Source organism: Onychostruthus taczanowskii, unplaced genomic scaffold (assembly GCF_017590055.1).
Source record: "Onychostruthus taczanowskii isolate IOZ18803 unplaced genomic scaffold, ASM1759005v1 scaffold22, whole genome shotgun sequence".
Taxonomy (NCBI): Eukaryota; Metazoa; Chordata; class Aves; order Passeriformes; family Passeridae; genus Onychostruthus; species Onychostruthus taczanowskii.
This window is the reverse complement of record NW_024499462.1, coordinates 9033691-9047118: the sequence shown is the minus strand read 5'-3', so window position 1 is coordinate 9047118 and position 13428 is coordinate 9033691. Positions and strand designations below refer to the sequence as shown.

General features: G+C 38.3%; 1 protein-coding gene across 6 annotated transcripts in view; it reads left to right on the top strand.

The window, feature by feature from the left end:
- The window catches only part of ZMIZ1 (zinc finger MIZ-type containing 1), a 340912-nt gene that overhangs the window by 196734 nt on the left and 130750 nt on the right, over positions 1-13428 (top strand). For all 6 annotated transcript variants that reach the window (XM_041404841.1, XM_041404846.1, XM_041404842.1 and 3 more), the window contains one exon: positions 4436-4549. In XM_041404841.1, coding sequence (XP_041260775.1) covers positions 4436-4549 — 114 coding nt within the window. The remainder of the gene's footprint in view (positions 1-4435; positions 4550-13428) is intronic.

Genomic DNA, 13428 nt, shown 5'->3' with positions numbered 1-13428 from the left:
CTTCTAAATAACAAGATTTTATTATATATACCTTTTTAACTCATAAGGGCCTGAATTCATATGTGGAATGAAGCTTATATTTTTGTGCCCATTGCAGAGTCTTTATTGTATATCAAGACTTTCTGATCACTGTGATTGGAAGGGAGTAACAGTTTCAATGGGAGGCTGTGTTTTGAAACGTTGGGACCAAAAATTGCCACATGTCGGCTGTTGTATGTAACTCTAAACACTCTCGTTGTTGCCCTCACCCCGGGAGATGACAGAGCAGTAAACCATAGAGTGGGCACACAGACAGTTGCAGTGGAATTTGGTGAACTTGGGTCCTACTGTACCTGCATCCCCTGCCTGTATGTCGACACAAGTTTACAAAGGTGTAACAGGCGAATAGAGCGTTTCAGCCAGAGGTGATCACAAGCAGCAGTAGATGTTCCCATCTTCCCTGGAATCCAGCTCACATGTCAGCAGTCCTCAGAAAAGGGCTTACTCTTTGGAGATAGTAAAATGGATAGCAAAGTCTTCTGCTATTCTATTCCCCTACACCAGACTGTTGATTGAGTAGCTAAAAGAGCAAGAGGTCCCTTTCAAGATCAAATGACTCAGACTCGGACTCTCTCTTAAGAGCATCACCTGGTGATCCCCACAATAATGATATGCTCAAGTATTTCTGTGATTTCTGTTCTATTCAGGCTAAGGGAATATTAGATTTGGGGTGTTGTAAATGATTAGACAGAAAATCTTCTAAATTTTTTCAATTGTAGAAATTGTCATGTTTCACTAATAGTCTTCTGAAAAGCAAATGATACAGAAAGCAATCTGGTAAATAACTGCTTCATTCAGTTCATTGGCTGTGTTCATTTTTGCTTCAGATTTTATTCATACATATCCTCTCCACTTGCTGAAAACATGATTGCTTGCAAGCATGGTTCTGTTAGGTGGCCCTTCACTAGCAGCTTTGAAGATAAACCAAGATGTGCTGTAACCAGGTCTGGTTCATTGTCATGTTTTTCTAAACCAGCTACTAATGAGGTGGATTTTTTCCCCCTTGTTTACAAGAAGCACAGTTTCAGACAAGACTCTTCAGACACATGCCTTGCTTCTTCAAAATGCTGCCAATAATTTCAGTTGAAGAGGATAGAGCCATGCATGTAAAATGCTTCACAACAAAGCTGATGGATGGATCTGGCATAAGCTTTGTTTTGTACTTCTGTTCTTGGATCGAGAACTGAGAATATCTCTTTATTTCCTGCTCGATAAATATGGTAGATGTAATATTCTTCTCAGGCAGGCTTTTTGTTGTGAGGATGTGAATGACACTGAAGCTTTTTGCTCCTCATACAGTGTTTAAGTTGTCAATAAATAAAAATCACAGTAGGCATTTGGAATGTTTTATGTAACTGAGGGAAGGAATTGCACCTGCCTTCATGCTTTGTCTCATGCCGGATCTTCTGTTTGTTTTCCACAAAAGTAGCCTTGACCTTTGTAACATGAAAAAGAAAAACTGGAAGAGAACCTGAATTTGAAATTATTTAGGAAGTCAGAAAGCTGTGAGAAATATGTCCCAGACAGAACTCTGCAGCATTGCAAGAAGTGTCCTCTCGGGACCAGATTTCATCTCATCCGGTAAACTACTCAAATCCACTGCACAGAGACAGGACCCACTGGTATTCTTTTTCCTGTGTTTTGTTTGGAGTCTATGATGGAATTAATAGAATTGCTTATCTTGCCCAGTGACTTTCTAAACAAGTGTCAGAGAGGCAGTTGCATTTAAGAAGTCAGGATTTCATTATCCCCTCTGTATTTAAGTGGGTTCTGATAGTGTCCTTCATGGGTCGGTCCTGATGCAGTGAAATAACTTGCTGGAGGGTTGCATAACAAGCAGTTAAAACCGAGTCATTGAGGTCACTCCTACTTTGGCACAGGTAAGTAGAAGGAGCCTTTTCTTCCATAGCAAAGTGCAAGTTTAATACATGTTGAAACTTGAATCTAGGAAAAAAAATACTGCTGTTCAATGGTGTTATGGTAAATAGAAATTACCCTTATGTGGTGCTAAACTGAAAATTCAGCATGTGGATTAGGGTGTGCCCTGCTTTTTATCTGTTAGCCTATATCTATAAAAATTGTTCTCATTCAGGTATAGTGTCTGCTTCTCAATGGTGAAATTTCATTGTCAGCTTTAGCAGAAGATGTGTGTAGCTGGCAAGCAGCAATACTGGTGAGAATAAATATTATGTAGCTCTTACTTAGGGCTTTTGAATAGTGGATCTCAATTCATCTCCTGTCCCACAAGGAGGGAAGAGTTACTAAAAACTGTTTCACATACAAAATTGCATAGGTTTCAGTGAATTTGTCCTTATGTTGTTTCTGTGGTTTTGGTTTGAGTTATTTTTTTCCCTTGTGAGAGATCTGTGACCTCAGTCCTGTCAGTATGGTAGGCATTCAGTATAGTGCAATTTGTTCACCAGCTCATGTGCCTCTCTTGCCTTCTGGAAATAGTGTATTTGATATTAGCAGAGCTTACGCATGCTGTTGTAGAGAGGTTTGAAGCAACTTGTGCTTTCCCTGAAGATCAAAGTGGCCTGTGGAAGGAGCTGTATTCACTGAGAGATTTGGTGTCAGGCAGTCACTTCTCTGGTGGTTTAAGTGAAGAGTTCAAAAAGGAATCCTTTTCCCTTTTACTTGGAAGATTCATAATCCAAACTACTGGCTCTGCTTATGGGATTTTTTTACATGAAGCCTTACAATATGGCTTCTTGCATGTACTTAGTTGGATTCTTGCCTTTAATCTGTAACACATTCATTGGACTCCTCCACCAGTAATTATATGATCAGCCAGAGATGTAATTCTGAAAGGCAGCCTAGGTAAAGCTCTCACTGGTTGGTAGTGTGAGCTGTACCCATGTTGGTAGAGCAGAGGTAGAAACCCACAATGCCTGTCTGCTTTTTCAAATTCTTCTATTGTTTTAAAAATCCATGTCTTGCATGTCAGTCATCCCTTGTTAAAACAAGGCCTCTGACCAAGAGCATTCATTGAATAAGAATTATCTAATGTAATGTGATCCAAAAGCTCACGGACTGGGAACTCCTGAAAACCTTGCATGGGAGGAATTTTTTCTTCTCTTCATTTCTCCTGAAGTTAATATATGCAGCTGCTCAGGCATGAGGGAGAAAAGGAAGAAAAAATAGGTTGTGAACATTATAGTTCATCCAGATGCTTAGAAATTAGCAGTCATGTTTTCCCAAATGATGCAACTGATTTAAAAGTAATGATATATTTTAAAAATTATGCCCCTGAGATTTGTGCCTCCCAGATAAAAAACTCATATAATTTTCGTATTTTTCTCAGAAATTCCAAGAATTATAAAACAGCTACTTAAAAAAACCCAACAATTCCTAAATACTCTCTTTTCTTGTTGTTTCTGGAGTTTTCACTGACACATCTACCATCACCAGAACTGGAGAATTTAGTAGCAATATTACTGATGTAAATTGAATTCCTTCTTTCCTGTGCCATCCCTCTGCTCCGGCTAAAATTTTGGAATACTTTGTCAATGTAAACAGTGAGGAATGACACTGTGAACAACAGTATTAGGTAAGTTTACTAAGTGCCTCTAAAATCAGGACTTCCTCTTGTTCAGTAATAACAATGATATTAATGTGATAGTACAAAAAAAATCCATTGCCCATGCAAATTTCACAACAAAACCAGATTTTTTTTCCCCTTCTCTCAAAATCCTGCCACCCTCTTCAGAAGAGATAGAGTTCCCCTCTGAAATGTCTGCATGCCTTCTGTGCATGTGAAAGCATTTTCACTTAAGAAATAACCGGCTATTCTTCATGATCCTGAAGCTGATCACCCTAATTGTTCACGATGATGTCGTGAGCAATAGAGGCCAAGGTTCCTAGGAAGGATTGCTATAGTGATTGTGCTTCTCCCTGGCGCTGGCGTTTTCTGAGCCTGTCATGTTTGCCTCACTGGCCAGCAGCAAAGATTGAATTCTTGATTATTGGAAGGTGCTGTGCTGGCATGTCCCAACAGTGAGACATAAACACACTTCAAAGCCATTGAACCTGAGAGTTCAATGTTCCCTTAATTAAAAAAAGTTAAAAGTTCGCTTAATTTGGGCTCTGACAATTCGGATTTCCAAGTGGAATCCACTATGATTTGCAGGTGGGAGAGGTGCTGCTGTGGAGGAGTTTGGGGAGCTCTGGTATTTCAGCTACAGCTTGTCTCTAACTAATGAAGGCATGTCAGAAAACAGTGGAAGTATTAATAAGAATGAAGTAGGATTTTCAGCATTCACTGTGCAATTGAAAGTCTTGCTTTTGAATTACATGCTGTTCCTTGTTGCCAGACTTTGCAATAATGTGATGTAGAAAGGAATATGTCAGCCCTCGTGTATGTTATTTACCATGTTGCTTTGCCTTCCTTTTCCAGCACTTACAGAACCCAGCAAACTTCCATAATGCAGCAACAGAGCTCCTGGACTGGTGTGGAGACCCCAGAGCCTTCCAGAGACCATTTGAGCAGAGCCTGATGGGCTGTTTGACGGTATGTCCACCCTGCTGTGACAGTGGCTCCAGTTCTGATTTATGCTGTGCTCACTCTCTCGCGGCCAAGGGAACTCAATTTTCAGAATCTGCATTTTAAGGGAATTTTTGTCATTTTTACCTAAATAAAGCCAGACCCTAAGACCTGTTTATTTGACTCCACTGCTTAACAGGAAGTAAAATGCAATAACAAGAATTTGGAGCATAAGAGACATTTGTAGTTAGATTACTTACAAATGCACAGGCTAGATGATTTGTTATACACATGCAGTATTATTGCATGGTTTGAAATTGCTAAGTGAGCCATGTTCTTACAGAGCGGTGAACTTTCCAGGTATTTGTTTTCCTTTGGCATATTTGGTAGCACTGAAGGGCTGCCTGCTTTTTATTCTAAGTATGCTGTGCTTCCAGCTAAACAGTGTTTGTGACATGCCTGTTCAGCTTACTTTGTTACACGAATTGACTGCAGGTCTAATCCTGATACACTAATTCCAGCAATTCCATTGATTTCAGTGCTTTTCTTTTTGTTCACTTTTCATTAAGACTACTCTAGTTCCTAAAGTGGCTTCATTATAATGAATTAAAATACATATTTGCCTGTGCATTTTTGTTTTGAAAATTTTATTTTCCAGCAACAGTCCAGAACTGTTATGTGGAGTCAAGACTTCAGATGAATTAAATCCTGACTGAGCAGGAGGGTTAAAAGCCTCACTGCAATTTGCCAAGCAAGTTGATCTAAATAAATAGTCACAAAAGAAACAGCAATTCTGAAATTATTAATGAAGGGACTGTCATTTTATTTGTTGTGGGGCAGAATTGCATGGATTATTTTCATGCAATGTGTAGCTGGTACACATAAAACAGACATTAAGGCTGAGATTTAGTTGCTAGAAATCCAAATGTTAAGGAATGGCTCCATCTTAGTGTGCTCCAGTGTATAGCATCCCTCAGATTTTTATGTCAAAAAGTTAGAATCAATCCAATTATAATAGGTAATGCATATAAACTTCCAGTCAGAGAACAAAATAAAATAAAGGAAGTTAAAAATGGTAAAGTCCAAAGATAGAATATTTAACAATTCTGTTTGAAGCAAAAGTTATTGGTAGCATTAATTATGAGAAAATGCACATAATGTCTGATGTGACCATAACTGTATTTTATTTATGCTTTTTAAAAAATTTGCTAGCATTTTTCAGGGTAGCTTTTGGGGAAGGAGACATTCACCTCAGGTATAATTGGGCAATCTGTGCACAGTATTTCTCTGCAGCCCCTGCTAGAACATTGTGAGTCTGACCTGCAACTTCCTTGCTGTTTAAATCTTTTCTTTCTACATGAGCAGATCTTCAGCCCTGCCCAAGTGGAGGGTCAAAATAAGGTCTGACTGCCAGTGATTCATTCTCCTCACAGAGTGTACAGAAAGTGGGCAGGAAATGTTCCATGAAAACTGGTGAGGTAGAACATAGTACATGGTTTTCAGTGTGTTGAAATGAAAATACTGTTTTACTTCTGACAAGAATGAAAGAAAAAAAACAATCTTACCATCTAAGTACTGTTAATATTTGTATTATTTTGCTTCATACTGCTCCCTGAAATCTGAACAGGGCATGCTCCCTTTCCCAAGCTTGTTATGGGGGAGAGCTATCTGCAGTGTAGGACTGACTGGCAGCAGCATCTTTATCACGTGTTATAATTTCATTACATTCCTGACAAGGAAATAACACAGGAACTTAGCCAGGTGGCTTGTTCTGTGTTTGATAAATACACAGGATTTGCAGAATGCCTATAAACTGCAATGAAGATGTTTCTTGTTCTTAATTTTAAAATCCCTCTAAGAAAGATATTCTTTAATGTCTCATTGTGTACATCCCTCTTCCCGCTTCCCATTAAACAGACTTAACAGCAAGGTTGTATCCCTAGAGGTTTGTACTTCCTGTATCATCTTCATACATCAGCAGTACAGTGGGCAAGGTGTCTTCTTTTAATTTTTTTTCTCTTTATATGTATATTTTTTCCATTTAAGCTTACTCATACATAATTTCTTTCTAATTAATATATTCTGATTCATAATTTAGCAAATGTGGATTGTTAGGCTTGTCATTTCCTTACAGGAGAAGGGGTTTATCTACTTTTATTTAACAAACATGATAGAACTTCAGTCTGTTCTCAGAGAAATCATTCTGAAAGTTGCAAATAAGTCAAAGGTAGCTGAAATAATGGAATACCATGAGTAAATTTAACATCAGTTTGCATAGCTTCACATTCTGTACTATCAGGAGCCTATTTTTCTTAATGCTGATAAGGTTTACCAGTTCTTACTTCTTTGTGGGGATTATGCTAAAAGAAAAATGAAAAATCATTATGAAAGTCTATTCAACTACTGAAACAGGATTATTGTTTTATTTTGCTAGCCTTTAAAATGACCTTCACAATCAAATTCCCTTAGTTTGGATATACTTTTTAAAGCAAGTGATCTCTACCATCATTACAACATTTGAGCTGTGTGGTTCGTTAAGGCATTTAATTTGGAAATTCTACAATACTAAAAATGCTTGCCTGCTCATAAAGCTTCCCCTCTGTAGTACTGAGAATGATTTTTGTTATTTTTATGACATTCTGTTCTGTTAACTCTCTGACCAGGGAAAAAGTGGTATGCTAAGCTGATCTGGAACCATCAAAGGATATGAAATGATCATGTCCTAGGAGTGGTAACACAATATCTACTAATCCAAATTGAAACTTACCAGGATGGTCATGAAGGCAGAAAGGCAGGCTCTCTCAGGAAGGTGCAAACGTTCATTCACACACTGCAAAGGTGAAATGCATCAGATGTAATGACAGAGCATCAAAACAGATCTGTTGTGGTAACAGTAGCCAGCTGAATGGATTATCACAGATCAGCATAACACAGGTATAATAGGTATAACAGATCCTTTGCATCATTTAAGTCCTGTGTATAGTCTTTTGCAAAAATTAACCAATTAGAGTTAATCCGATTAATAATGGACAAATGTGCTCAAAATTAAGCTTGAAATAAGGCTTACATTTAAGAAGTGGTTCTTAGAAGTAGTTCTGTTTACCTGACACACTGTCTTTGTTTGGGACTGTCAGTAATGTCTGGTAACTTTATAACCACCTGAATGTTTGTATTCCTGCTGCCTGTCTTAGAATAGATGCAGAAGAATGATCTTAGGGATATTCTGCCTGGACAATAGCAAAGGAGCTTCCAGCTTCATTTATGGAATTACTGGTTTTGATAATAATATATAGAATAGGCTGTTGCAGAGGGTTTTCTTAAATTGTAATACTTAGAGAAATCTTGGTGCCTTGAAAATTTCGTGAGTTTGCTAATGTTGCAATTGTTGAACAACAACATGTGTAACACGTGTCTAGTGTTTGTCTTTCCTTCGTGATTTTTTGTAGAATAATCTGTGCACAGTATACATACTGGCTATTTGCAGTAGATGATAGTTTTTCCACATCAGCAGTACTTAATAATTCTGAAGTTACATTTTCTACTGTGGGCTCCAGTGACATTGTGTGCAACGTAATAGGAATGCTTTTCTTATCTCTAGAAGAAATTCAGGATTTGATACAACAGCTAAATTTTGCCAGAGAGGTACCTAATAAGGTATGTAAACTTCATTTCAGTAGTCAAATACTTCACATAATGGATACTTTAAATGATTAGTCATTTATAGTTTAAATAGTTTCCTTTTATTATAAAGAAATTAGGCTAATGCTGTCAAGGCCTATGAATAAAAATTGGGGTATTTCTGTGCAGTGCAAAGAGTCAAATAGAAAAGGATAAACATAGGTAAACCAATGGCTTGTGCCATAAATAGAAAATATTTTTTCATTAACTAAGTCCCACAAGCTGTGCCTCTTCTGACCAAAATGTGATGCATGTGCATCATGTTGCTGTGTTCAAACAGTTCTGACAGACACTAATTCTAGAGCTTAACTTTTTGTGCTTGCCCATTACAGAAAATCACTGAAGTGAGTGGGTAATAAAAATTTATAAAGAATACTCATTTCAACAGATAAATAATAAGTCAGGGATAAAGGGGTAAGCTTTGAATCTGTTTTATTTCTTGCAAGCTACAGGCTGTGGAAAGGTTCCCTTAAACAGCTTTTGCAGAGCTCATACAAACAAATTGTGATCTTCCTCAGAGACAATAAAATTTATTCTAAGTTGCCAAGAAAAGCTAGGTGTTCTTTTTTAACAGTAGTTATTTTCAAATCAAATAGACAGTCTGTAGGCCAGAAACTGAATTATAATTAATTGACTCTATAAATTATTGAAATGGCAATGGATATGGTGCTCTTTTGTATATAATACTACTTCTTCCATGTGTTATGGGGAGCTGATGAAAAGAGCCTCCACTTTCTACAAACCAGGCATAGCTGTGTTTTTATTAGGATTGAAAAAAATTCTTGCTCTAGTACTAGAATATATTATGGCAAGGCTGATAGTCTTGATACATTTAATGTAATTCTCTAAAAATGTACTGTAAATGGAATTACCTTACAGTCTTCTGAAATAAACAGCTTCAGTTACTAGACAGCAGTTTAAAAAAATAACCCTATTTTGGCCAAATCAGATACCTGTCCAAGCAAAGAAATCCAAGTACTTTAATCCCTCACAGGTTAACTTTTCTCCTAACAGTTTTCCAGGCCAATGTGGCTGCTAAAAGTCATGTTTAACAGTAACGCTGAGCAAAAAGTTACACCATAATTGAATTATATCTCTGTGTATGGGATACAAAAGCAAAATATTGCTCAAAAGCTTTTCAGGAAAGAATGCTTCAAAGTAGACTGCAATACAAATTACTTTCAGTCAGCATTTGGCCCAGGCAGTTTTGTTCGTTTCTGCCCCTTCTCAGGTCCAGTGTAGTCTCATCCCATGGCTCTGCTCTTGCCAAGCAGTTTAACATGTTAATGATCTTATTGAAGGCTTTGGGTACCGTTTGTGTTGGTGCTGCAGCAAAAATGGAAATGAGGAGACAGCTGAGAGCAAAATGGACAGATTTACAGACCTGTCTTCAGCAAAGGACCATAAAGGCACTGCCCTGTTCTCTTGCTGTGCTTCAGCTTTACAAGGCACCAAGTTTATCATTCTTTAGGACTCTTCAGTGTGTCCGATCAAGAAATAAAAGAGAGAGAAAGGCAAAGCTGTGTGCAGTTACTCTGTGGCTGTACCTAGGAGCTTCATCTAAGAAATTAAAATCCATCACTACAATGGTTTTGGACAGTAGGAGGAATTTAGGTAATCAGGATGTGCTTACCTGAGCTGGCTCCTGGTAAATCACTGAATGTAAGAGAACTTCTGTAGTGAAAGCTTTAGTCTCTAACCACTGTGGTTGGAATCTCAGTCTCTCTTTGCATCCAAGAGATGCAAAGACTTCCTACCCCAGATTATCCACAAATAACTATGCTGAAATAGTAATTGAAAATGCCTTCCCCCCAAATCTTAATGTTCTAGATTTTCCTCTCCAAATACTGGGTCCAGTTCAGTCACCAGATGTGAGAAACTTACCTGTGTTTGTGAAATAAATATTTCTCTTTAAATTAAAACAAGTGAACAAACAAAACACAAAGCTGTAGTCCTAGCTGTACTTAATCTAAAGGTTATGGATTTCATTTAAATGTTTTGCTCTCCTTTGCTCTAGGTGTTCTTACTACATCTCTGTACTGCAGATAAGAGTTGCTGAAATAACAGACATCAATGATAAACTAATGGAAGTATCTGCTAAAAGTTCATGTTTTAATGATACTGATACAATAGTACAGTAATCTTTTGAATTGCATTTCTGTTGAGAAAATCCTGGAATTAAGACTGTTGAGGTTATTTTAGATCATTTTTAGAAGAAAAAACCCTAAGTGCTCTCAGTTTCATAATACAGGAATCTATTTGAGCTTGTCTGATATGCTATGAAGAGCATAATTGGTTAAAAAAAAGACGTGTTAAAAAAAGAAAACAAAAAACCCCAAGAATGGCATATCTGAATAATGTGAGGTTTCCATAACAGGATGCCTCAGACTGCAAATGCAGCTAATGCTTGCCTGGATTCATTCTGTTTAATGCAGAAAAGTACATAATCAAAAATCAACCTGTGACATTCCAAAAATCAGTTTTCTAATCAGATCAGGATTTGAATGTGATTAATTAGGCGGAAGAGTTGGTTCAGCGTATCTATACCCGGAAAATGGGAGGTTGCAGCTGCCGGTGAGAACCCTAGAAATGTTACATTTACTCTTTGTATCCAAGACTTGCAGAGCAAAAAGTTCACGTGGAAGCAATGCTGCTCCCGTCATCCTCTCCAGGCATCTGTTGAACACAGAGCTTTGTGTTTGCAGAGCAGCACAGCGCTCCAGGGCTGTGTACGTGCTGTACTGCCAGCGTACAGCCAGCAGGCACAGAACACTCTGCTTCCGAGCACCTCTGGGCGCTACCAAATAACTCCCTGTTACTGCTTGTCCTTTCACTTCGTGGTCTCCTAAAGCCCTTTTAACCTAAACTTTGTTAGTCCTGTCATGGGTTATCTAAAACTCATCGACATCTCCTGCTCTCCAAAGTGAAGTGCTTTTGGAATTCCCTTGTCACTTTGTTCGTATGACCAGTGTGTGTTTCATGCAAATCACTGTTCAAAGTGTGCCAGGACTCAGGTGGCAGCAGTATTGCAGTGACCAGCGATCAGCTGGTTTAATTACAGCACAATCCCTGCCTCTTTTCCTCTGGGACAATTTTCAGTGAAGAGATTTGAGTGTAGTGACCTTCTCTTTGATGTTTGTGGTTGTTAGAGACATGCAGAGAGGAAGAGGATGTAAAGGAGGAGATACCCTTATTCTGCATGATTCACTGTTGCAGGAAGCGTCACGAAGTACATGGCAGGCAAACTGGCTTGTTTCACTTTGAAAATATGGCCTTTATCCACCTTATAGAGTGGGAAATCATTTTTAAGAAAACTCTTAATTTGAATACAAGGATTCTGTGAAGTCTCTTACATTTCCAGAACCTACTTAATGTCTGTTTTCAAGCATCAAAAGCAAGAAACTACTTAATGATATATATAACTTTCCTGACTTGCTTTGATTGTCTCTATTGTTGAGGCAGCCCTTCTGCAACTGGAGTGTAAGTCTCATCAGATCAGGACTTCAGATCACAGACTTCTTCCTCCTTTTCCTACCCTTTTTTTTTTTTTTTTCTCCTGTTTGAGGCAGATCACTATTCATGTTGCAAAATTCCTCAATTTGCTTCCTGTTTATCTGATCTTTGTGTGTTACTGAGGGGGAAAAATTACCATCTACATTGCAGAATTCTAATTACAAAATTTCTGCTGTAGTCTTCAAACTGCATTCAGATAATTTCAAGTATGCACAAGTGGCTGAACACGGAGCCGTCTGAACTAGCAATCAGCTGGCATTTTTAGTTTTGAGCAACCAGCAAATTGAATTGGTAAAATTCATTCTGATGCCAGCAGGGGGGAGTGCTCTTGACTGCTGCTAGTTAAGAGTTTCATTGAAAGTGCAACATAATGGGAAGGGAGTTTAGAAATAAGCAGTCATGTCGCTCTCTTGATTAACAGGGCTGTTAGGTTGAGAGCCACATTGTTCCAGTACTTTGCGGGGTGATGACAAGCAGGGCAGGGAGTGAAGCTCCGTGGTGAAGCTCCTTAGCCTTGCAAAAGGAGAAAGGAGGTGGGGGCGGGGGGAGAAGTGTTGCAGGTAAATTCAGCAAAGAAAATATGCTGGTAGCCATTTTTGTCTGCTTTTCATGTAATTAAAAGCTCACTCTCATCATTTTCTCCTCACTGTCAATGACCCTGAGAGTTCAGACATCTGGAACTCCGCAGAGCTGAGTCACAGACAGTGAATGCAATGTCTCCTTTTTGAAAGCTGTTTATCTGAATTATTCAGATGAAATATTTCAGAGGTTTGAAGTGATCAGATTTTCTTACTGGCAGTTGATGTTATGATAATGTTTGTTTGCAGATAGGGTATATATTCCTTTAAAGACAGCTTAAAATAGCTGTTAGTGCCATATCAAAATTTAAATAAAAGCTAGGTGTTGCAAGTGTGTTTAGGAAATAGGCTAGCTTTTATAAAGTCTTGTTGTCTGAAATGTTATTGTAAAATAACTTAGAGAAATGTTAGGTGTTGAACCTTGAGCTGGCCAAGCACCTCTCTCACCCATGATAAAGGATGATGATCTCAATTTATGGTTGTGGTACTGGAAACTATGTCTGGTTTTGGTTTTTTGTATGGGTAGGTCAAGTAAGAGAAGTTCTTACAGCATTGCAGAATGAAGTCATGGTTGAGCACATGGTACCAGCTACACGTTGTCTGAATTTTTGCTGATATGCTGGATTTGAATTTGTAGTTAGAGAGCGTGTTTGCAAATGGTGTCATAATCACTTAGCCATAGCATTTAATGGATTATTGAAATTGTTGCCTTGATCCCATCTGATCCACACTGGTACCTGAATAAGACTGAAATCACAGGAGGTTTCAAATATGGTAGAATTCCTGGGACAGGGCTCAGGCTGAGCTGGATGGCTCCAGTCGGCAGCAGGTGTCTGGAATCACTGAGGTTTGGCTTGGGACGGACCTAAGGGACCATGCTGTCTACTCTTTTTCTCCAAGCCAGGATGTGATACAGATACAGACAGGTCTTCTAAAAATCCCCTTACCCTCCAAAACCCAGAGAATGATAGGTAGGTCTTTCCAGTGCCTGATGATTTTTAATACTTCAAACATTTTCCCAGTGAGTCATATACACTGAGAAGGTGAATGTCTGTTCCTAATTTTCTCTTTAGGCATTTAATTTTTCGTTTTTTCGATCTGATAGTATTTCATGTGTGTATTTGGTCTCATTTTTAC